This window comes from Argopecten irradians, chromosome 1 (assembly GCF_041381155.1).
Source record: "Argopecten irradians isolate NY chromosome 1, Ai_NY, whole genome shotgun sequence".
NCBI classification, from domain to species: Eukaryota; Metazoa; Mollusca; class Bivalvia; order Pectinida; family Pectinidae; genus Argopecten; species Argopecten irradians.
Window position 1 is genome coordinate 22,120,891 of NC_091134.1, and position 26,384 is coordinate 22,147,274.

Consider the following 26,384-nt stretch of genomic DNA (forward strand, 5'->3'; position numbering starts at 1 on the left):
GCTGCCAGTTCAAATCCCATGTGGGCCAGTTGCAAAGTACTGACTGCTATTCGGTGTTTTTTCTCCGGTCACTCATGTTTTCCTCTACCAACAAGACTATTACGTCCTTAAATAACTGTTAATAATACAATATACTTTTCAAAACGAAATTATTCAAACTGTTGACATTGCGATAAAGGACAATGAGGGAATTCAATGGAGCTGCGATGGCATAATGGTAATGGCGTTCCAAAAATTAGCACTAGGCTTCAATCTCTGTACATATTTTCTTATATTTTTACTTTAAAACCACAAAATACATTTCATTTTTATTTAAAACACAGTTTATTGTATAATAATACCATTATAATCAATCAAATAAAATCTCATAATTTGAAATTCCATTATAGGCAAAAATAAGTATATGTCACTTACAACCGTATTATACATGTAAAATAAAAACAAAATCTCAAAGTCAAGTAATCTCAATTAATATGTAAACCTGGCATTCTCTTTCATTCTATATTAAGGTTTCAATACACAACATTGTACACGTGTATTTCATGAAATCCCCCTTGATGAAGTGCTGTAAATCATTTGAATTTCACACAGAAAATAAGTTTCGCTTATTTGTGGGCAAAGTAAAATGCTTATTCAAATTAAGTATTTGTGATTACCTGTATCAAAACTCGCAAGCGTGTATGTTGAGACTTGTTATTTTTACGTCTAAATAGAGGTTCATCGCATAATCATATGTTGGTGAAACATTTTTATTGAACATAAACCATCTCGAGTAAATCAGAAGGTAGACTATTTACAAAATTAGCATAAAGTTTATATTAAATTATCATCTTGTGCAAATAACGCATACTCAGGCAGGCACTCAGGCTATGTTATGACAACATCCTATAGAAGGGCTGAAAAATAATACGATACCTCGTTAATATTAACAGTAGCCCTATTACTTATTATAGCATACATGTATCCTATATTTACTATATAAATATACTCGGTAGATATTTATGTAAATACGACAGCTTACACACATTAAACTTTTATTATATTGCGGCAACAAAGCAACACTGTCGTATTTATCATTTATACCGTCGTAATAACAACATTCCATCACGACAACATTTTCGTGCCTAATTATGTAATATGATCTTTCTACGATGGCCGAGGTGAGCCACGTACTTACAACCACAAGTTAGAGTTAGTTGTATATAAAAACGTGACAAAGTCAAAATGTCGGTTTTCCTTCTTTGACTTAATCAGTCCAACATAGTTTATCGCTTTCACTGCTCACTAGTAACCATAATGAATTATTTTGGATACGTTAAAGGATATTTTTGTACTCTTAAGTAAAGAGTAGCAAGGAAAGAGAAATTCTGCTTTCCAAGAAAACATCCGTATACCAATAATTCTATAGCTGAGTACTATTTATACCTGTCTCACCGTCTACAATTCCGTTTGATAAAACGTCTATTTCTGTTGAATCCTCTTCTGAGTTGTCAGTCGGATTTGATGTGTTGTCAAGGCTACTTAAGACCATGTCAGTGTCCGTACTCAGACCGTGCTCCAATATATTTTCCCGTAATTTTTGTCTATCAGAACTCGGAAAAGGTTCATCCAATTCTTTTATCACAGTTTGTTGCGTATCACTCCCACCCAACATCCGTTCCGAGTTTTCACTACCTCGTTCCTCGCGCACATTATAACCAGCGTTCATTCCTGATGTCACAGTGATTAAGTTATCACTCATACCATCTTCGGAATGTAGTTGGTAATCGTGGTCATTTGAAACTGTGTACGTCTCGTCCTGAAGATGTCTTAACGGCTTCTGTGGTATGCTATCTTCGCCTTTGGTACGATGTGATTCATGCATAATGCCATTACTTTGATTGGCCGAATTATGTTCAAGTCGAGAGTTACTAAAAGCTGTGTCGGGTGTCACATTCGGCTGCATGTCACTTCTTTCACTTATTGGAAGAATGTGGCCAAAAACATTCTTTTCAAGTGCTGCTTTTAAGGGAGAAACACCTCTTTTGAAATCACCTATTGTATTAGATTCAGTTTTCGCCTCAACATTTACAATATCTACCTCTGGCATAACATGGTAATCCGCATCATGTCTAGTGGATGTTTTCACATCTTGTTGACCAATGCCCATGTTGGGATTGCCTACTAGATTTTCAGTCGACCATGTTTTTCTTATGGTGTTTTGTCCCTCTCCCTCAGATTCTAGATCAGTAGGCGATCTGTCTCTGAATCTGTGGGAATCCGGTGACGGGAGAGCATTCACGAACCCTTCAACGTTCCCATAATGCCTTACTGTGATATCCTCTGTTTTTGTGAGGTAAGGGAAGATGGCGCCCATTGAAGTAGAATCCTGCTCTTTACCGATGGATCCGATCATTTGTTCTTCATGTCTATCGGAATTATAAGACCCAGAGGAGAATCGCAGAGAGCCTGTTGAATGAAGACTGTGAGAACGGTAGGAACCACTACTGGAGTATAGAAGGCTACTAAGAAGACTGTTCTGATCGAAGTCTCGGGCACTATGAGCACTGTCCATACGTGCGAACGCGTCCACGATTGTTGAAGGTTTTGTCTGTGTGGGAGGCCATGCCGGATCTTCGTCGATTTCTCTCTCTAATTCTAAATACTTGTAAGACGCTCCCTTAATCCTCTCCTCCAGTTTAGTCTGTAAGGTGTTGCCAATGTATTTATTGTCTATCAGGTACATCTGAAAAAAGACAATGATAATAAATTGTAGTCACATCAGTAATGACAAAAGAAACAATATGTGGTTATTAATTTTTGGAACAGCTTGTCTGTAAACTATCAGATAATATCCTATTAATGTAAAAGGAGTTTTACAGATAACCTAGCTTTTATATTTCTATTTCAATGTTTTAAGTTGTTTCATTAAGGATTTATTCTTCTGAGGTTTCACTCCTGTTGAAGTCTCGTTTCGACAAAGACAAAAGAAGTTGTGAGATTTTCAAATACAATTTATTAATATCCGTAGCAATTGCCAGTTGCAACTTTCGTTAAACAATTACATTTCTATTCTGAGTAGATTGTTTATACGGGGATTTTAAGAAATGACCCATTTGGCTGTCATTTTGAAATTATGTCTTTTTCGCTTTGAATAGAGCCACAATTATATATATTTTTTACTTGAACTGGTTTTAACTTAAATCATCACTGTGCCAGCATTTTTAGCTGTATCGAGCTAATATTTGCTGTAAATCTTAACTTCGTTTGTGGTAATCCAAATATTGAGCATTAATGTGAAATAATACACTTATGTTACTTGATTTTTATATTTAATGGTAATTTGAGCGCTTTTCTTTTTTTACTTTGAAATATTTAAAAATAACAAATATCTTAATGGGGAACCCCCCCCCCCTAATTAAGCATAAATGGCTGGAAATGGTGCCTTTTGTAGTTCAAAATTAAGGGGTATGGGTAGCAATGTAGTTATTCTGAGAAAAAAACTGGACAACTGGAAATAAAATTCTACAAACATCCATACATATCAAACAGCTCATTAGGAAATTATGGCTTCAATATCTCGTGTCTATGGACAAAACGCCAAAAATCCATAAAATCCAATATTTTGTCAACTAGGTATCTTTGACTCACAATAGCTCAAAAACGAGCACACGGACATAGCTTTTTCAATCCATTTTCTTTTATGGTGTGAACCCTATTTCCAAAAATCTTTATGGGAAAAAAAGTTTAATACAAGAAAATTTTGACTTCTCAGAGGAGTACATCCTTAAAAAAAGTGAAAAAAAATACATGAAATAATTCCCCACACCAATTAAATTTCTGTAAAAGAACATGTAGATCAATACGACTACGACTATTTGGACATTATTAGATTGTCCATTTCGTCAAACTGCTGTGTGGCCAGGTTTATTATTTCTCTTTAGCATCCATCATACCTCAACTAGAATGGAGATAAAACCGTTGATGAAGCATATCCCGATTATGTTCAGACGGTAAATAAAAGGTGCAGGATCAAGCTGAAACAAACAGAAGGGCATATATTAATAAGTCGCTTTATATCTGGTTATTCGGTTATTCCGTCTTTCAATATTACAACGTTATCTGCCCTTGCAGGTAGGAATCGATTGTGACGCCAGCATATTATGAGCAAAAAGCTCAATATATTTAATTAACATTTTTTGTATGAGAAGTTCGAAGGGAAAACATGCTGTATAGCAATATAATATCTGCCCATTTTCTCTCTTTATAACATAAGTAAATAAGTGAATTGTTTTGATGAACTCATATTTTAATGCATCTGATCAACATTTGTAAGATGCTTAATCAGTCACAGAAAATAGGATATATCTATACATGCTTAATCAGTCTCAATAGATACGGAAACTCGTTACGTCATTTATCTCACCTCAAAGAAGGTTTCAGCGTCCTCCCCGGGGTAAATCGTTAACCAGATGTTCAACACGAAGCAAATAACCAGGTTCACCATAAATGGATCTGAATTATCAATATTAAAGCGTACCTTCATTATAATATATGATGTTTTGTATGATTACATAGTTATTGTTATAACTCGTTTGTTATGTTACGTGTATATCAGATAGAACAACAGGTAACCGCTAATTTGTTTTGGTGCATGGCGTCACCGTCTTACCAATATTTACCTGTGGCCACAAATTATATCAGCTATTTGATGTATCAATATATACTAGCGACTCGTTTACAATATTTTAGCGTGTTGAAGCTGGAAAGATGAACCGTTTGTCAAAGAGATGCCATTTTGGCCAGGGAATAAAATAATGAAAATATCGATACGAAGCATTACTTAAAGATACCGACAATGAAAAGATACATTTCTGTTAAACATTGGTATATTAAAACATATGAGTCATTACATCCCTTTTAGTCAATACTTACAGTTAGATAATACCGATTTCCTGTAGGGATGCCCTTTAGAGAACGCGATACTTAGAAATATATACTGAAAACTTGACACGACAAACAGAGATGTAACCTCCTGGCACCGATAGTCCCACTCATCGTTCTCAACGAATGGAATGAACCTGTGGTAAAACATTTTTTATTTAAGGAATATGTTTTTATTTTGTTGAGGTTATGAACCTATAATGATAACGGAGCCCGTGTAAATTTTATGTTACCCGGAAATAAAAATATATTCCTTATATTTACAGTTTTTCACCTAAATGAGTATTATTTATTCTAGAGGCAGTTACATATCCTTCTATTAAAATAACCATATTTTTTTCTCTCCCGTCATCGTCAACGAATTCGTTTGAACAGCTGTTTGGAATCGAGTCATTCATATGTTCCCACCAAAAGTGAGGTCATGCTACGCTATCGACTATTTCCGTAATCGCTGCGCGTGATGTGCTATCATTATACACTGATAATGATAATACTAGAAAGCATGGCTATTGAGTCTATGTCAGTGCAAACTGTAAATATAGATAATCATAATCGACATTTAGAGAATGGATTGATATCAGGAATAAACACAGCTTCGTCAAACGAGGAATAAAAAACATCAACTACGGTAGTTATGGAAATGATAGAAATATGATGAAATATCTGTATAAGTAATTTAACAAAATATCAAACTCAACCCCTTAACTAATAATGTTGTCACCAAAAAAAATGCTATTTGAATTGAATGAATCGATATTTCAGTTAAAGAACCTTCAATGCAATATATCATTCAGAATATGTTTCTTAAATGCACTGAATATGTTTCTTAAATGCACTAATGTTTTATTCGGAAGAATGGCCTAGTCAAAGACGATAACCATCTCTCCAATATTTATCAAAGGATTCATAGCTTCAATATTTGATCTAAAAAGATCTTCGCCTGAAATACGATTTAATATTTCTAACGAAGAAGAAGTCTTTAAGACTTTGATGGACTATTTAAATATTTTGAATTATAAGAAGAAAAAACTTAATTCCGGTAAAATTCGATAAATGCGCATGGTGATTAATCTAATTGCTTTCTGTTGGACATCTGGAATTTTGAAGATTTCACGAAAAGGAAAAGAAAAGTATATTCGGAAATCAAACATGGTATGGTAATACGAAAAAACAACAAATATCGACTTACCATATTTGTTCTGCGATGTAGAGGTACACGGACACTTGGAAAAGGACAGAAATGGCCGTTTGTGATAACACGGACAATATTGGAGAAATGCCAATGAGTTTAAGGAGGGGAGGCTCTCGGACTAGCTTGAAATATGGACCTGTCCAGCTGACTGTATAAAAAACGTATATAGTTATAAGTACATTATTTAAAAATGGTAATGCAATAAACGTTCAAAAGAAAGGGGAAACTTTCATTTAACGTTTTATCAGTCATACACTTTTCTTTTTCGAATCTTTTCACGGACTATTTAAAAAATAAATATGATTTATTTTCACAACTTAAACAGACACCAAACAACTCAGATTATAGAATACTTAATACCACTGAGATAGGAGTCTAGTCAAAACCCGAACTCAGACGCCTTTCGGGAAGGAGGAAATTGCAAGTACAGTACAACACGTGTATAACACAAAGGGCCTGGCTATGTAACTGTTGTACAAGGAATTCGTTTTATAGATAGAACGATTAAGGTGATTAAACATTTATATTTTCTCCAAAAATGACTTCGGAAGAAAAAAAAAAGAGTATCATCTTTTTAGAACATTTTGTTCTCAGATATTATTGTGTTCTCGCATTTTTTTATCAGAAAAAGAAACACAACAAAGCAAGAAGGTTTTTGTTTGAAAATGTTCAAATAAATATGAGCGATTTGTTTAATAATTGTTTATTTACTAAGAAAATGGGGTGGACGGTCTAAGATTGAGTTCATTATGACCAATATTGTGTCATATGAATTTCGTTATACACATAATCATATGATTAATATCATATAGTACTACAGTTGGGGATATTTAATATTTCGTTTTACATGGACATTCATTTTAACAGAGTTCATTATTTGAATTTTATGGGCCCGAGGAAAGCACGTTTTGTAAAGATATTAAACGTGAAATACAGAACGTGTTTTGTTGATTTTCATACAATTACGATATAATCTGTTATGGGTGTTTTCTGTTACTGTAAATATGAATATTTTTCTGAGTGCTTAATTTCTCTATTTGCATACATAAAACGTTTACGGTGTTGTTATTTTCACGATTGATACGCCTTAAGACTTTGAAAGAAAAATGTATTACGTGCGGGGGAATTTCGCGATCAAGCGAGCTTCGTGTAATTAGCAAAAAAAAAAATAAAAAAATAAACAAAACAAAAAAACTCGCGTAAATTTCCACGTATACAGTAATTTTGTTAGAGTGTCGATATCAGTAGTTACGGTTGCCTCGCTGTGGCTACTCACACGTCACACTGAGCGTGGTGAGGAGAATCATGTCGATATACAGGAATTGGAAGTCAGACATGTTGGCACTTTTCTGTGAAAGAAAATTAATCAAAAGTCTATATTTCATAATTTCAAATCAATATATGTCATTCATCATTGTAATTATTTTCATTTTGTGTTTGAAAAATAACAAATTAGGGCTAGAATCATTGAAAGTTTGTTTCAGTGAGGTGGCGCTATAAAATAAACAATATGTGTCGATCAGAGTGTTTAAATAATCATTCATATGAAAGAAAAATACTAATGTAGTTGTCTTAGAACGATCTTATCTATTGTTAAAACTAAAATTAGATTAAATCAAAGAGGATAGACTTTTGACAAAATAGGAAGACCGGTATCTATTACACTGTTCTCACCATGATGTATAAACATGGTTAGAACAATAACAAAGCATACGTACCCAGTACAGAACTGTGATGGTAGTAAACATGACTAAGCTGTACATACACATGTATTTAAAGATTCCAAAAGACGTCGTCAGGGCTGCCCGGCCTTCCCTAATTCATAACAAATATCTCGTCGTTTTAGTAAACCAAACATCGACCGTAATATTGCCAATGACCACGAAACATAAAATAGAGAACAGCGACATATCTACACAAAAAAATAGCAATAAAAAAGATTGAATGTGTCATTGAATTTATGTTTAAACAATTAAGTTTCTTAGGATCTTAATTGAAATTTTTCAATGATATTAAAACACAATTCAAACTCTTCTAAGCTTCATTAATTCTCAAGTACATCATTTTATAAATTTATCAGAAAACTAGAAACGCAAAACGTATTTTACGCTGATGGCATGGTCGATATCATACTTAATTATCTCATTTACCTTATTAGGGTGGGTACACACTCAATAGTGGGTGTTTTAGACGTGAACGGGGACGCCACAGACGCCTCGGCCTCGGATAGAGATATACCGGCGTGAGCTGTCTTCAGGGCTCCACAGTCATTGGCTCCATCACCACACATCCCCACATAGTACCTAGTAACAGAGGTCAAAGGTTAGATACAAATGTACATCCGCACATAGTACCTGGTAACAAAGGTCAAAGGTTAAAAACATCCCCACATAGTACCTAGAATTGGTCAAAGGTTAAAGACATCCACGCATACATCTAAGTAGCATATGTAGCAACAAAGTTACGGCTCATCATCACACAGAGCATAATATCTATCGATTTTAGATAGAAATTGAAGCCATCAATATGATGGGTCTTTTTTTTAAAACTAGCTTAAGGTTTAATTTAATCTGAAAACGTCAATGATATTGTTCAAATTATATATATATATTTATTTACAGTTTGTATTTATATATAGGTTTACAAAGGTAAAACAATTCAAAAAATCACATTTGTTTGCTCTGCATAAGGCTTATGATTGCTACGTACAGTATCATAAGTATTAAAAGGGAGACAATCCTTACTCTAGCTCCTGTAATTCCTCTACTAGCTGTGCTTTCTGTTCTGGAGACATCCTAGCAAACACTGTCCCCTTTACAGCCAACTGTAACAATGGTTAATTCCAAAACACAATTGGTTTTTGTTTTTTATTTTCCTTTCATTTATATATTCAGCTTAAGAAAGTCACAACATGACCAGTTATGAACCGGACCTTTTTATTTATGCCGAATTCATTTAAGGATTGATTGCCAAATGTGTTGTTTCATTGACTGATGAGGAAAGATAATCTCGTGCAAATGAAGTGAATACATAATTACTTGCCTTGGTAAACACTTTACAGAACAAATAATAAACTGAAGTAAAAAAAAAAATACACCAAAACGTTTCTGCTACCTTTGGGATGATGTCAGGAAAGTACTGTCTTATCACCGCCCAGGACCGTCCGTCAGTAGCCAAATGGTACTTCGAGTTGACCTCATTAAATTTTTCTGATATATCCACATTTCCAATTCTCTGGAAGAATACACAAAAAATAGATGTGAAAGGAATATAGTACACGACAGATTGAATAATCGTAATGGGTTTTAAATTATAGCTAGACTTCAAGAAATGTCTGAACATTTCATTTCTTATTATTTCATTCAAGAAATTTGCGAACATGGCAATATCAATTTCACAAAATACCCGACTATGTATTTGACGAACAGACATGGTTAGCTCACATTTACTTTGTCTTTATTTCTACATAGAATAGTATACACATATTTCCAACCGTGCGCTTGACAAGCATTGAAACAACAGTTATTATCCTGGTCGCAGAACTGCATAGTCGAAAATTTGATTGGCCAATAAAGAAAGTGGGCGGATTTTGACGATCAGCTGATTGAGCCTGCTCACCCCTCCCGATAGTGTGATGAGGTCCAAATCCTCCGGCTCCTTACTGTCAGTGTAGATGTACTCTAGAGAAGCCTCGGTCATCCCCTGGGAGGGATAGGCCTGGACCAGGATGATATTGTCCTTGTGGTCAATCATTCCACACTCTCTGGCCACACTAAGAGCGGTCAGCATGTTGTCACCGGTGACCATCACTGGACGGATATTAGCTTCCTTTAGATCGTGAATGACAGATTCAGAGGACGGTTTCAGTCTGTTCTCCATCACCATTAGGCCAAGGAAGCGGAGATCTTTCTCAACCTGTTCTCTGGTTTAAGAACGAAACTATGATGATTGATATTTTGAAAATAATACCATCACCTAAATTTTAGGTCCTAAAACCTATAATTCAAGTTACCATATGACTGCTTGTGGTTTGTAGTATCAATGTAACATTAGTAGCCTAATAACACATTTCATCTTTTAAAATAATATTAGTACTAAATACATGTAGTATATTGTCCCTAGAAATTAGAACGTTTGACACATTTCAATAATCTATATATAAGCCATTTAAATTAAACAAACCGCTGAATTCGTTGAATTTTGGTAAATTTCAGCTTCTTTGGAAGCGGTCGCCATGCTAGGCCTAGCACCCGTAAGCCTCTTTGTGTATATTCTGTCAGGACATCGTGGAAGTCTACTGGCACTGCAATACAGACAATTAAAAACAAACTAATGAAACAGAGTTTTATTTGATACCGCCAGAATAACTGTCATCACCCCATATCGGTCTATGTGCGTAAAGTAAAGCAATCCAAGAGTAATCAGATTAAACAAAGAGCTACGGTCACCTACAATGGGTTCCGAGTAAGTAAAAATGTCGTAGCGGGTGTGGAGAATGAATATTGGTACACCTTCACCACCTGGATAAGTCGCAACAACATGGTGTAATTAAGTAAATATCTATCATCGCATAAAAGACAGGATTATCGTCAAATAAGATCAAAACCGTATATCAAAATGAGAGACAATTGTAATGTACTGTACATATATTCATGTTGACAGAATGTATTTGTACAAGAAAAGGTATACAGATAATGAAAAGGTATTATGACAGGGTAAATATAGTATTGTTTGTAACCTACATCTGTATATCGAGGTCATGTTTATGCTCAGTGGTATTCTCAAACATAAATCTAGTGTTCCCCACGGGAAAAAAAAGGGCATGGTGCTGGGTTTTGAAAAGGGTACCTTGACCGCGATAAATAACCATTAGAGGACCCTAAAGGTTATATCGACGACTTCCAATACAAGGGAAAATCTTTAAAACTGTCTTGTTGTTTATTTAATTCTAGTTCAACTTAATATCATTTAAATGCTTTAAACTCTCTGAGTTGCTAAGTAATATCAGGACATCTATTGAATTATTCTGAGTGAAAAAATGATTTTGGAAATTGTTATCTGCCGATCATATGATCATGACTATAATTGATTCACAAGAAAGATCTAAATTTCATATATATTAATTAAAAGAATGGGGAAAATGCAAATTGTATTCCTTTATTTCAATCCAATTACCTTTATTTTAATATATATCTTTACTGAAATATTAAAAATACTGTATTGAATTGAATAAGATAACAGGTTTCATAATAATGGATAATTAATTAAAATAATGTTCTAAATTTACAAGCACTAAATTAAGAAAATACAAGTATATGTTAGAGTAGTATTTTAATCTGATAGAGAAAAAAATGATTTCTTTTAATTTGATTTATTTTAATCACTTTGCTATTAATGGATTTATTATTATTAATATATATTTTCTAAAAATAAATTCACTCCGAAATTCAAAAAATGATACCGTTTTCATTTAAAAAAAAGTTAATATTAGTAAAACCTGAAATTCAATACCTACGGATCTACTACTACAATACATCCAGAATGGCGGCCATTACGATGGCAAAGCTTGTGACAGCCATCAGATATAGATAGGCCTATCAAACATTAAAAACGTGAGTAAACCATTTACAGTTGTAAGCCTTTTTTGTTTTTGAAGTAATGCTCACTAGCTGTAGTCATAAAACCTATTGAAAGGCCAGCTGATTGTTTTCTAGGTTGCCGATCGTCTGTTTGACTTCAGTTTACGGTTAATACATGTACACAGACCTGAAAGTGACGCCACAAGCCAAGGTGGAAATAGCCCAAGGCTGCTAATTAGGGCCACTGGGGTGTTGGTCAGGGGGTCACGGAGTGGTCACACCTCTTTTGTTTACTAAATTAACGAGCCACTGCCTGGTATTTGGGTAGTGTACTGGGGACAAACAGGGCACGGCGTTAACGTTATAGGGGCATGGATATGGCGTCAGGTAAAAAGGGCACGACGCGGCGCCATGCTAATCGGGGCTGTGGCAAACACTAAAATCGGACGTCATTAATGGAACAACTTGGTTTATAACCGATGATAAATCCTTGCCGATGATCAAAGCACACGAATGCCAATAGGATAATGACAGATAAAAATGGCCGTTAGAACATCTTGCTTACTCGTGAAATTGTTCAGAAAAAAGCAAAGAGATTAAAAGAGTTCCAGTTGTATCTAAATTGAGATAATGAACCCAACCACTTTACATAAAAAACATTTGAACCCTTAATATAGAAATGTCAGAAATCGGTATTAGAATATTTCACACATACATATACATGTATTCATAAATCCTATATGAAATATGTTACAAACAATGATATAAATTAAATAGATAAAAAAGAAAGGACGTGAGATATCAAACCATAAATTTATATCAAAAGGAGTACAATTAAAAAATATCAATATCTAGCTTGACATCAAATCATGTTTACAATTGAATTAAGTTTTTTTTAAAAGAAATTTGTTATTTTTTCATAAGGGTGAGTATGTATTTGTTGTCCTATTGTGGTCATTTTGATACTTTATTTGTCTATTTGGGTTGAAAAAATGTCAATGTTATGACTATTTTTCACTTTTAAGTGAAATTCGAGATGGCGGCCATTTTGATGACGTCATAACCGGAACTTATACAATGTTAACATTTGGTTTTTTTTTGTTATTGTTGATTTTACTGATTGATAAGAAGTTAAATAACTGATTAGAAATAATAGTTTGCTGTTTGAAAACATTTTTGCTGCGTGAAGCCAAATATGAAAAAATTGCTAAAAAATTACCATTTTTGAGCTTAAAATCCTATTTTGTCAATTCCTGCGTAGAAACCACTGCATATATTGGATTATTTGGTCCTGATATGTACTTACTGTTCTACTGTGGCCGTTTTGATACCTCATTTGTCTACTTCGTTTGAAAATGTCAATGTTATGACTATTTTTCAATTTTTAGTGAAATTCGAGATGGCGGCCATCTTGATGACGTCATAACCGGAAGTTCATCCAAACTTATGCAATGTCAACATTTTGATTTGTGATCAGTGGGTCATAAGGGTTCAGAAAAATATAATGGTTCGGAGGTTTGAGGGGAGGGGGTGCATGTGGGACCCTCCTAGCCCATGGCCTATAACAATATTTTCAAAACTACATCAACAGATCCCCAAATTCTTTTCGTTTTCTTTCCATCTGAACATGTATTTAGCACCTGACCTTACCTGTGTCAGATTTACAGAGAGTGATGATTTTCTCTGGTGCTCCCTTCATATAGAGTTCGAAGTGGCTGTCCCTCAACTTCCGGGTGATGACAGACATGCGCTGTAGGGTAGATGAGAATGTAAACTGTCGGATGATACCTATCTCGTCAACCGGTAACTGTAAAATACACATCAACAAATTACAAATTTAAAACAACGAATTTAGATGCATGTTGGTATACAAAAACATTTCATGGGACTAATATTTCGAGGGTCCAATGTTCGCGATAAATCTGTAGGAAACAAACGTGAACCAGCATGGTCTGGCAGTACATTTGTATATTCAACGATAACGTTATTGAATATTTCCTCTTTATAGAACTTTTAAGTATTCAAAAACTGTTTTTAAGAGAATAACTGTCCAGAAATTATATATTCACTCCGTTTTCTGTCAACGTATTGCGAGAAAAACGGACTTATATATTTTGCATTTTTACTGAATTAATTTCATTTTATTAATCCTACTTATGTTCTTCAGAATCAAAAGACAAAAAATAACTGGAAAATTATGGGTTTTTTTTATTATTTCGCTATGATGATTTATGTCTGGTTAGATTGAGAATAAATAGTATATATGTATCCGACAATAAAACACCCACCTGGAAATTAGAGTCGAATGAGTCGTTGTATATGTTGTTGATTGCAGCGACAGGTTTCACAATAGTCGGCGCCATCTGGTCGAATCTTGTCTCCTCCTGGCCAGGTTCTATCAGTTCCTTCACCAAAACATGATCAATTTAATAAACAAGAGTGACCTTCTATGGCCAGATATATATTTCCATATAGCTAATAAATCTTCGTTAAACGATAGCATTATGTGGGTTTTTTTCATTGATAAGACATTGGCTAGCTTAGCACTGTAAAAATGCATGTTATTTGTTTATATACATTTCAAAGGTTTTTATTTAAACTTCATAAATTTTGATTTTTCTCTTTATGAAAGAAAATCGGAATACTGTCGCTTGTAATTTCACCAAAGCGATAAAATATGCTTTCCGCATCTGCAACGTGAAGAAACGGCTCACGTGCCAAGGGAAAGAGGATTACATAAATATTTTGAAATAGAAATATCGTCGAAACTCACCCATTTAGTTGCACCAAACATAATTAGGTCGATGGGGTCGCCACAGAGTTGGTCGTCAATGATAGTCAGGGAATGACACGTAGTCATGACATCCATCACATGACTTCTACTCAGAGAAGATATTGTCGTCACTTCCGCTGAAAATCTGTAACAACGCCAACAATGTAAAGGTCTGATTCGTAAAAATGGCATGGATTATATGAATTTTTGATTGTTCAAAAAGAATGGATATGGCATGGATTGATATGATGATGATAAGAAGATTGTTTATCACACTTTTGTCTTTGATAATGAACGTTTTGCCCATGCGATACTGGTGCTGTCTGTGCCGTCATATTAGCGCCCGGGCTGATATCACATTATGACGTCATAATTTGATATTATCCCGGGCTGATATTAGACTGGTTCCCTTCCCCTAGTTCTCTACTCTCCGCCGTGCTGCGCTCCGCTCAGTGAAGCGTACGCAAGGGAGGAAACTGCGGCAGGAACCAGTCTAGGGCTGATATGAGTTATCAGCCCGGGCTGATATGAGTTATCGGTCCGGGCTGACATCACTTGCCGCTTCGATTCAGTTTCCTGCAGACGGTAAGTTGGATAACAGATACAATTTTCAATTTCAAAATACCTCTTGGATAAACGTATTAAGAAAGATATCAGAAATCAAAAATAGTCTGTTTCATGATGATTTTACAGGAGATTTTGTCTTAAGTAAGATCAGGTCGAAATGAGTTTTGTCCACATTGCCGAAAACAAAGCATCACAATTCATATTTATAACACAAAGAGAACGTATTGGATATAAACAAAATCAACGACATGCGTTTGTTAACTAGAAGAGATGCAGGAATTAATTAGAGTTTAATAGTTTAATTTTCCCGTCGAATACATAATTCATGTCCGTTGTAAAACTGATCATTCTGAATTGAAGGCGCTTTGCCGGAATTTGTTGAACATTATCAATTTTGTTAAGTGAATAGTTAACCTTTACTAGGATCTTGTTAATTTTGCTTAAAATATATTTCAACTCGTTCATTAAACCGGGGATTATGTATTTGAAAAACATATACATGTAATGAAGTTTTTCCACTGTTTCAACATTAAATTAGCCTACATTATGACCAGTGGAATATCGGTCATTGATCAATACGTTTTAATACATGTACATGTTTTTAAATTGTTAAAAATTCTTTTTTTAAATGTGTGATAAAAAAAGTTATGATATGTCAATTTTGATATCGCACGCTTAATCACCCCTGGACCTGATATCAAGCGTTATCATCACATAGGAGGTAGCCTGCTATGTCATGTCATTGGAGAATTAAACGAGATAATATTTCTAAATCAGTCGCATAGTTGTTATCTAAGGAATAACTCCGGATGTAAAAAGATTAGTGATTATAAAAACTCGTGTGATGAATTTATAAACATAGCCAATGATGTAACGCGTACGATATAAACCAAAGATACTTAAAAATTGATCAGATCCGAAAATAAATAATAAAATAAAAAACAAAACAAAAAAACAGATTCAGTATTCCAACATTTTAAATAGCTTTTCTATCATTTGATACAAGCAAATACACATACTTGCCGTCTGTTGCAGGGACTACGCTTTTCATGTCCAGTCCATCTTCAGTTATTGTACCTGTCTGATAAACAAAAATATTAATGAAATTCAAACATACTTACCTGACCTATCATGTAACTAATACATACGTCTAGCCTAGGGTGTTTATATCTATCTATCTATTAAAATAATCTGACCTTGAAGCAAATACTTTACATTTTATTCAGGAAAAACATTCAATGTGTCAGTATTTTTTTTTTTTTTTTTTTTTTTTTGCATTCAGTTTCTACTTAAACACTTTAATTCGTTAAAGAAAATAAAACGTGAGATATTGTTGGAAAAGAAATCCAATAAAATACCAAGCCGTATTACCTTATCGAAGCAGACGACATTTAGAGTTCCGCTAACTGTGATACGCCTAGGACTTATACAAAAGATCCCGGCCTTTTTCAAACGGTACTGGGCAAACACAATTCCAATTGTTAGAGCGGCCGGAAGTGCAGCAGGAACGGCCACTGTGACTAGATCCAGGGCCATTAGCACTACCTCGTCAAACACAATGCCTTTACCTGCCTGTAGATTACAGAAACGTTTAAAATCACGAGCTTGTAGTGTAAATGAGGATTACGTAGTTACCTGTAAAAGGCCAATTATAGGTTCTTGAAATAATTCAATAAAAAATGTTTTATGTACCTATGTCGCTTTTTGGTAAATGAAGGTAAGTAAAGATAAACCGCTTTATCATCAAATCAATCGTATTACCATAGTTTCACCGAGTTCTAGATACCAATGTTTGATTTTCGTCCAGTCGTTATTATTTTGATAGAAAATGACGAATGACTTGTATATTTATGACATTTATAGTTTGTATCTTAAGAATGCTATCAGAAGAAGTAACTGCAAAATATCTTCCTAGAAATTCAAATCATTATACGTTACCGTGACCCAGAAAGTGTAGACACATCCAAATATAGCTAAGCACGACAGAAAAGCAAGGAACTTATACGTGTCCACTTCAAACTTAAAGTCCACTGGCTTAGGGAACATAATAGACCGCACCAGCTCTCCTTTAGCTGTGTTGTAGCCTATAATAAAGATTGGTTATTATCTTTATCTAAATCATATGAAAATATTAATTTATTTATATCAGAACTTTATATTGTTATTAGAAATTATTTTTTTCAGTGCCTGTATATTTAAATGAATAAAACGTATAAAAACAAAATGAAAAGGATTTATCATCTCAATTACTGTCAATCTTGTGATTTGTTTCTCTTTTTATATAAAATTAAATCAATTAACAAAACTAATTTCATCATTTAGTTCACAATAGTATGAACTAGATTGCTGTAAAATAGTAAACGGTTATCTAATACACATCGTTGACAATGCAGATTCAAAAGAGGTTCATTTTACTTCTTATCTTTTTAAACACACAGTGGCCCCTCGAGAATCTGAATGGTTCCGCCCAAAGCCCAAACAGTTCGGATTGCGATTTTTTTCAGACTGCCAGATTCTATCTCTTTAGTCATTAATAAAATCCGTCCCGTGATAATTCCATCCGCATTGTGAGTTTTGTGGACTATCAGCGTCCAGATTATCGCGGGTCCACTGCATTCTATTAGATTTATATGTTACCTGTTCTGATGACGACAGCTCGAACTTTGTGGTTGTCATAGAAACGAGTCTGTATGACCTTAGTACCACAGAACAGAACGTGGCGCGCATGCTCTTTCATGCTAAACATGATGTCAGCTTGTGTCCTCGACAGTCCAGGATTGGGAAGAGGTGTCTTTGTGATAGGAACACTTTCGCCTACAAAGAATTAATAATGCAAGTATAGTAATGAGTTCAATGTAGTGAACTATCATAAAGTAGTTGGATCCATTTATCTTTATCAAAATAATAAATATCAAATAAGCTATAATAAAGCTATGAAATATTACAACAATAATCCAACCCTGTTTATTTATGATTTAGAAAAAAAATCACCAATGAAATTACTATTTTTGTGATTACACAATAAAAGGAATACTGTGGAGTTTTCATGGCTTTCGTTTTAAGACGAAATTAATAAATATACGTATCCATCTTTAATTTAACATGTTTATAATGTACGCACTTTAGTGCCATCTGTTACTCGTTATATTAAGATAGGTACGACACCATGAAATAGTTTTAATAAAACAGAGAATCCTCCAGATACTCAAGTTCGAGTAAACGCGGTTTATCAATCATACCTGTCAACATGCCTTCATTTACTATACAGTTTCCGGACACTAGAGCAGCATCACACTGCATCATACAGCCCTGCCGTGGGATCTCTATGACGTCACCGGGCACGAGTTCTTCAGACGATATCATCTCAAACACTGAAAATATTTTTACAAGAGTCGTACCCCATTCGGCCGGCAGGCACATTTAAATTCTTTTAATTTTAAGTTTGGGATATTTTATTATGGGATGTTAGGGTAAAATGAGTAAAAGAAAACGCTTTAATCTACTTTATAAAAACTGAATATTACTCACGAAATCATTTTAAATATTATACAAAATTATTTTTAAGAACACGTGGTATTGATTTTTCTCTCTCTGATAGTTAGGAATGCTTTCACTATGGAAGCTTAGAGTACACAAGAGTTAACATTAATCATGAGATATTTACCATTCTTTCCTCGGCATACCATGACCTCAGATGATGACTCAATCGTGCTTCGCAGTGCTAACTCCGTCTAAAATAGTATTCTAAAGATGGTTTACACATGCTTACATGCATTGTTTAAGATTTCTTTTATAAATATTAAACCGTTTAAAAAATATCCCATTTTCCTTGTACATGTACGGATCTAGACCTGGATACGGATGTGCAGAAGTGTGGTCGGGTTTTTGACGTGAATAGTATATAAAATGATATTGATTTCATCTGCCTTTTGTTTTGACATTGAAGATGTAACTAAACAGGATACAACATGCTAAAATTATCTATGAAACAACTGTAATAATAACAAACGCTAGTTCAAAATCAATTATGCAAATGTACTTTTTAGCACAAAATAATTATAAAATGTACATTGTAGACTCAAGAGAAAGAATATAAAAATAGAACAGGAACTATGCAAGACAAAAATAAATCTCTGGTGGGGGATAATCAATACAGGCTGTACTCCTAGGCGTCTGATCAATGTTATCCTTGTGCAGCAGTGTTAACATTAAATTGGCCATACTTACCGTCCGACTTTGGTAGATAGCGACTGACATTGACAATGCCGAGATAAACACAATAAAGCCAGCATAGTAGTAATACCATTCCACGAACCAGACAGTAGCACTAAACATTTGGAATATGTAGAAAGGCGAAAGCACCTGCAATGGAATTTGATCACTGAATATTGACACATCCCTTGTTGGAAACTCCTTTTGAAGTAATGGTGAATATGTATTTAGTAACTTGAACTTTTTTCATACACCTCATCCCCATCTTTTTTATTCTCTGCAGTCACTGTATGTTTTATTTATATGGTTAACTGTTTCATTAAAAATATATACATTCAAATTATTGTTTTACAGCAAAATCGATAGCGTTAAGTGTTAAAATCATGGTGATGGACTATAATGCTTTTTATATAAAATCAATTGTGTAATAATGACAACAAAGAACGCATATAATGTTATTTATGTTTAGTAAATGGCCTTATTTCAATCCATTTCATGTTCTAGTTTATATTAATTTAAGTTATAGTCTAACAAACATGCCGTGGTGAATCTTCAATATAAATGCATGTATTCTCTTTATTAGAGAACAGGTATTGTTTCATATATGATTATGTTGAGGGATTCACGCAATGAAAATAATATCCATTCGTAAAATTCGCGAAATATTTTGAACAATCATTTTACAATAAATTACTCACCTGATGGAAAAACAATTGAACTAGGGGTGTGATAGTGACATCAATTCGATTGACTCCATAAGTTGCCCTCCTGAAACATTGGAAAAACTTAGCATAATGATTTACACGTGTGAAAACAGTTGAACAGCTAGCATTGCAATCTCCATGGGAAATGTGTGTTTTTCTCGGACATTCGACTAGATTTTGTCAGTACGTCCTTATGGCCCATATGTTTCTTAGAAGTGACACATACGTGTAATTATATTATTATGATGGTTAGCATCCTCTTTAGATTGGTTTAAAATCTAGGTCCAAATACTGGACTTGGCCTAGATTTGACACAGATTTTGATTTGACGAATGCCCTTTCGGAACATAAAGTTCTAATATTTCTTTGTTCTATTTTCATAATTACTGTACAAATCTTAAGCATTTAATAATAATACGTGTAGAATCTTCATATGTGTTATGTTCACTTTAAGAAATACTGTACCTTTTGATTTGTTCTGCTCTGCTTTGGCCTTGAGTGTTGTGGAAGAAAGAACATGATGTCGACTCCTCAAGGCCCCTAGTTCATTGTTATTTCAAACATGAAATGATTTAACCTCAGTATGCTTATAAGAAATTACACCGAATAAACCAAGTTATGACGGTCAGAAATATTGATGACGAAACACGAATGATATAAAACACTTAATTAAAATGCCATTTGGTGCAAAACATACTCTGTACAATACGTTAAGCTGACGAGACAATATTTGTTTTTCATTTATAACTTCAATCTTGAATTAAAGAAAAAATACGTTTATGTTAATTTATGAATTCTTTTTAAAGGGATATAATGTTCTGTTCAGGAGACAATTAAATTCATTCGATAAGTATTCGAGTCAGCTTGTCATTATTTACCACATACAAATTTAGAAAATTACGACTGACTGCTATCGGAGCCTTAATACTAGGTGGTGTTCCGTTTACCTCAATTTCTCGAAAAGTTCCATATCCGGATTCCATAAATATTTAACTTTCTTTGAAATGAAATAACGCAGGACATCGAATTGCATCTGAAACAATGTGTTTGGATGTATTTCATTAATTAAGCCAGTCTGCGTATTGGAGCAAATTTCCCGATCTCATTCATTAAGATGTCCTCAATAATATCACATTTCTTAATAAGTATCAAAAGAAATTATCCCAATCGCGCTGCCCTTTTAACCACTTTAGTTTATGTCCATTAATGCTCTTAACATTACTGTTATTTTCCTTCCTGGTGAAATATAATTATTTTATATTTTAATATCAAAACTATTTACCTCAGAATCCGAAAACAACAAGGGTGTATTGTCACTCGGCATTCTTTTCCTCTGTTTGATCGATCCTGAACGTTTGAATGACGAGTGCCGACTAGACCTATTACAGACAGAATTAAAGCATTACATAACGGAATCATAATACCATGTGAATTCCATTTCCATTGAGACGAAATAAAAAATGCGAAAAAAGCTTACGGAAGCCGACGGACGAAATACAAAGCCAATAATCAAAGATGATATTTTGGATCAAATTTCTTAAAACGCTATGTGTTTTTGCGTTGTGGAGAATGGCAATATAGATGCACATACCCAGTCATGAAGTTGTATTCTTTATCAACCATCGCTTCCATAACTTCACTGACGAACCACTGATTGTACTCGTCCTATAGGGAGGTAAAGTATATAAATAAAAATAAGTATCAATAAGATGATAAGTGCAATGTGTGAAACAATTTATGATAAATTTGTTATCGGGAGTCTATATGAGGGAATATGCATACTGTAATGAAAATAGTATACATTATGTGATTTTATTTTATTAAAACACCATTATTCTCATTAAGCGAAACATTTACATGCATTTTCTCTTTATACATGGTGCTCGCTATAATAAATGCATCAGATATATGACTTTTACATTTTATTTTCATTGAAAATGTGGATTTGTAGAATAGCGCACTAGTGATGTAATAATAATCAGTAAACATTAGTGATAAAAAAGGCATTACCTTAAGAATGACAACTTTAGCACTTTCCAGAGGGCACTTCCGGTGAGTCCATTTGACGAGAAGGTGGGGGAACCAAAATAGGAAGAGTCGTAATACACCACCAGTTAAACCCGTCAACAATACAATGATAGCAGTCTTTATCTTGGACCGGAGGTAACCCTCAATTTCCTGAAACGATGAGTAAAATGATGTTTGTAAGACAAAATTTTTTACTTGTCCAGTGTGTCTTCTAATGCCATTGGTCATTTGTGATTATTATTTTAACGGTTAACATAGATTTTACTCTCTTTTTTTTACATTTTTTTTATTCTAATCTCATTGTTTGTTTCCCTTTTAATTGCTTCCATGTACATGTATATATCGTGTTAAAATTCAAATTTCGTTATACAGCATTACCATAATTATTTATTATCTTCTTTTTCTTCCAGTTAACTTATGGAATTTTGAAGCAGTGAAGGACGTCATTTTTTTAAAGTTTTACAACTATACATTGTATATTTGGTTTGAATAGTTACCCTGACCGTTATCTTAATGACTGAATATATATTATCCTTTTTCTTCTTTATAAACGTTTTTCCATTTCTTATCGTCTTAAACAGGATCAAAATTGTTTATAATATTATCGGAAGTGACGTACCATCTGATCCTCCATACCATGGTTCACATACTCTCTGTTCGCTTTCGTGATAGATGGATGGTCTTTGCTTGGATTTTCGGCTGTTGACGTTCCTATGCAAATAGCGTGAAACATTGTTCAAATGAAATGCTATCGAGAAGAGAGAAGATATAATAAAAAATTGAATCCCTGAATATATTACCGCGCAACTATTGATTTATTAAGACATAGTGTTATTGCTTTGTAAAAAAATCAATACGTTCTCTTATCGCTTTCAGATAAATATTTTTTTTAAATCTGATACGTTGTTGTTGAATTGCATTTATATTTTATATTGAAACGATAATAACTGACCTTATTGTATTTTATAGCTGTAGTAGTTTAACTACATGTACGTCAATATACAATTTATATAAAAGTTATTTGAAACAAACATTGGAATTTATTTTTATGACAAAGCTTATTGTAATCTTGAATAAGGTACTTTGTTTGCTATTGTAACGTTCTACATATCAAAGAGACAGATATTTACTTTTGATAAATATTATAATCTTTGTGACCCGCGTGAGTTGCTGATTAAATAGATTAACAAAATTGATAAGTCAAAAGAGTAAGAGCTCATTTTAGGGAAATAAAACCTTTCATGATTGGTCTAAACTTTCTTTATTTGAATTCTTGATACAACAATATAACATACCATTGATATATTTTCAGCATTAACATATGATTGGGCATAACCGAATTCATATTTGAAAATTATGTCTAATCACTATGAATACGTCATAAAGTGTGAGTTATTTTGCTTTTAGCAAGACTTAAAACTGATTCTACTTTATAAAACAATATGCAATGTATTCATGAATATCAGCAAATCAGGAAAACATAAACACTTTGGTAACCCGACATATCCAACTAAGCATATATGATACAATAAAGTAATGTACGGTTGGGTTGAAATACTTAAGGATGCTCCACCGCAGACTAATGGTATTTTTTTCTCTATCAAAAACACGTGCAGACGGATTAGTATTTGTTCAGTTACAAATGTTTCTTACTTTGTACCATTACCACAACTGACAAGTTTGAGCAACTGATTTCAAGTCAAAATTATTTAAAATAATTAATTGCGCCCCGAAAAAAATAAGGCACTATGTCCTGTATGAAATTAAGTACTGATTGTGATTGCACCAAAAGCAAAATAAATTACAAACGTATATATTCATATATATTTGTGTATAAAAGACACATTTACACACGTATCTGGTATGCCCTGTCATCGGTGGAGCATCTTTAAAAATATGATTTACAAAAACCAAAATGGCGTTACTATTCAATGTCATTTTTGTGATCGAGCAGATAGCCCTAAAAAGGTATTATTGGTTAGTGTGAAGGATATTAATGATTAAAATATTTATAAAATATTGGTACACCCAAAGTCCTTGAAATATAAATGAATAGCTATATATTATTGAAATGTCATTGAAATCGCCATAAAAAGGTAGACATCTAGGGCAAAATGACGTCAGTAACTTGATTCATTTCGTACCAATCCATATTTGCCATGCGTCATTTTCGATAATTTGGTTAATTATTGTGTCGATTCAATTGACGTTCTTACACATCCTACGAACTATCGTCTTTCTTAAGCTATGTTGACTACTGTCCTTACATCTGTATACGTATACAGCTGTTTAAGAACTGCAATAGGAACAACAATCGATTAATAAAGCTGTTTTAAAATAATTAACTTCAATTAGAGGAGTGTCGATTTACTGTTTTTGAGCTGTTTTAGGGTAATGAACTGTACTTAGTGGTAACAATGGACATTTATAAAGAGGTTTTAGAATAATTTACTGGTATAAATTGCAACAGTCGAATTTATAAAACTGTTGTCAAAACAGGAACTGCACTAAGGGATTATAGTCGACTTCACAAAGTTGTTTTAAGGTGATGAACTGCTATAAGAAGCAACAGTAGACTTACTTCATTTAGCGAACCAAAATTCATTATCACTAGACTGTGGTTAGAGGAAAGTTTTCTCATGAAAAATTAATGTTAATCATCCGTTAGCCATGGATAAAATGCATTACGATTGTAATATGATGTGATAACATTATATGTAATATGCATGTACTCATAACAGGCAGCATTGTTTCTGACTTGCATTTTATTAACGAATGCAATAACTTGGTCAATATCGTATCACATTGTTAGTTTCAATTGTTCATTATTTTAATCACAAGTGTAGAATTAATATACGAGACATAAATTTCGTAAACTGATATTCAATACAATGCTTTACATGTATATTTTAAGGATACATGGAATCAATGGCTGTATCATTGTACATGACTTCCTATATAAAACGTATCTCGTGTCGCGGGAGATGATCTTTATAGGCAATGCCCGCTATCGTATCCTATTGACTTTTGTCAATCACATTTTTTGAAATTGAGTATCTCGTGTCAGAAACTGATATATACGGAACAACATGTTCTAACATACGTGGTTTTTATTGACAGAATAAAATTTTGATGTATCTAAAAATGTCCACCATATCATCATCAAATGATATTTAGTCATATGCTATGAGTAAGTTTGATGAAATATTTTCTATAAGTGAAACATTCATATTAAATGATGTATGTTCAATATCCGAACAAGCGATGTATCACTCAAAATAAATCAATACATTATGCAATATATTGCGATACTCTGCAGTTCCATTCATCGTCAGTAATAATAATCCATAAAGTATCAAGGATGTGTAGCTTGATACAGCCCAAGGTTAATATCGAATAGCAAAACACAAACATGTATCACTTAGGCTTACCTGATTTCGCCATGTTTACTTATAAGTTACACCCAAGTCAATATACACTGGATTTATTAGCCAGCTGAATCCCAGGTCAGCCGATACATCTATACAACAGTGGAGATTACCATAGAATCCCAGGTCAGCCGATACATCTATACAACAGTGGGGGTTACCATAGAATCCATTTCGTCCATCGTTGTTGACTAACAACTGCACTACAATATATTTTATATAAATATAGTAACTGATTATTTAACATACGTCTGACACATGACACATATGACCTTGACCCGAGATTATAACAGCGGTATGTACCCAGAACATATCTCTTATTGATAATGCTTCAGTGCAGGAGATGGGTCACCGACAGCCTATTTCTACTTTGACCTTTATTCTATTTCTAGCTAATATGCACGCGTAGTGAATTTTCTGCAAAATACCCAATATGGAAACATTATTCAAATGCCAACAAAATGACGATTTCGGGATCCATCATTAAATGTAATTACACTATAACAAAATGATTTTGTATCGAAACTCATTAGACTTACACAAATGATAGAACATGCTTTATGAACGGCAGGCGCAATATATCACTGGTTCAATCTGGGTCAATTCTTTATCTCTCATTTGTTAAATAAATAAGTGCTTTTATTTCCCCGTACCATTGCACCAATGTGTGTGACCGAGTACATTCCAGTATGTTCATTCTCCACATAAAGATGCTCCACCGCTGACAAATTGTATTTTTTTCTCAATAAAAAAACAGGAGCAAATTAGAAATTTCTTCAGTTACAAAAGTTACTTACTTTACACCATTACCACAGATGAAAAGGTTGAGCTTCTAGTTTACTGAAAGATAAAAATATTGAAAATTATTAATTGCGTCCAGAAAAAAAATCCATGACACCATGTTCCATATGAAATGAAGTGCTGATTGCGCATGTACCAGAATCATTTTTTTATTATTGTTTTTGTGTTAATTAAACA

General features: G+C 33.6%; 1 protein-coding gene across 2 annotated transcripts; it reads right to left on the reverse strand.

Annotated features, from left to right (window-relative positions):
- Positions 1 to 348: 348 nt before the first annotated feature.
- On the reverse strand, positions 349 to 25,642 carry LOC138320872 (polyamine-transporting ATPase 13A3-like). 2 transcript variants are annotated; one of them, XM_069264160.1, is made up of 31 exons: positions 25,410 to 25,642; positions 22,598 to 22,689; positions 21,961 to 22,128; positions 21,542 to 21,615; positions 21,233 to 21,329; positions 20,898 to 20,983; positions 20,416 to 20,490; positions 19,945 to 20,014; positions 19,262 to 19,396; positions 18,699 to 18,765; positions 18,274 to 18,405; positions 17,672 to 17,848; positions 16,973 to 17,118; positions 16,406 to 16,606; positions 16,054 to 16,115; positions 14,468 to 14,612; positions 13,983 to 14,099; positions 13,345 to 13,501; positions 10,298 to 10,418; positions 9,734 to 10,037; positions 9,230 to 9,349; positions 8,860 to 8,939; positions 8,266 to 8,418; positions 7,834 to 7,930; positions 7,392 to 7,464; positions 6,113 to 6,263; positions 4,915 to 5,060; positions 4,406 to 4,494; positions 3,936 to 4,016; positions 1,426 to 2,725; positions 349 to 896 (listed from the first exon to the last, which is right to left on the reverse strand). In XM_069264160.1, the coding sequence occupies exons 1-31, from the start codon at positions 25,420 to 25,422 to the stop codon at positions 886 to 888; spliced, it is 4,740 nt and encodes a 1,579-aa protein (XP_069120261.1). In that variant the 5' UTR covers positions 25,423 to 25,642; the 3' UTR covers positions 349 to 885. The 2 variants fall into 2 exon arrangements, with proteins under 2 accessions (XP_069120261.1, XP_069120253.1); XM_069264152.1 differs by having other exon boundaries at positions 349 to 2,725; positions 25,410 to 25,641.
- Positions 25,643 to 26,384: the final 742 nt, after the last annotated feature.

Bases quoted from the DNA above. Each gene is read 5' to 3' on its own strand.
- LOC138320872 (XM_069264152.1), bottom strand. The intron at 20,984-21,232 runs GTAAATAGTTTT...ACATTGTTTCAG, and splicing joins TGTTGTTTTCGGATTCTGAG to ATGCAATTCGATGTCCTGCG. The intron at 10,038-10,297 runs GTTTGTTTAATT...TTCTTAAACCAG, and splicing joins AAAATTCAACGAATTCAGCG to AGAACAGGTTGAGAAAGATC.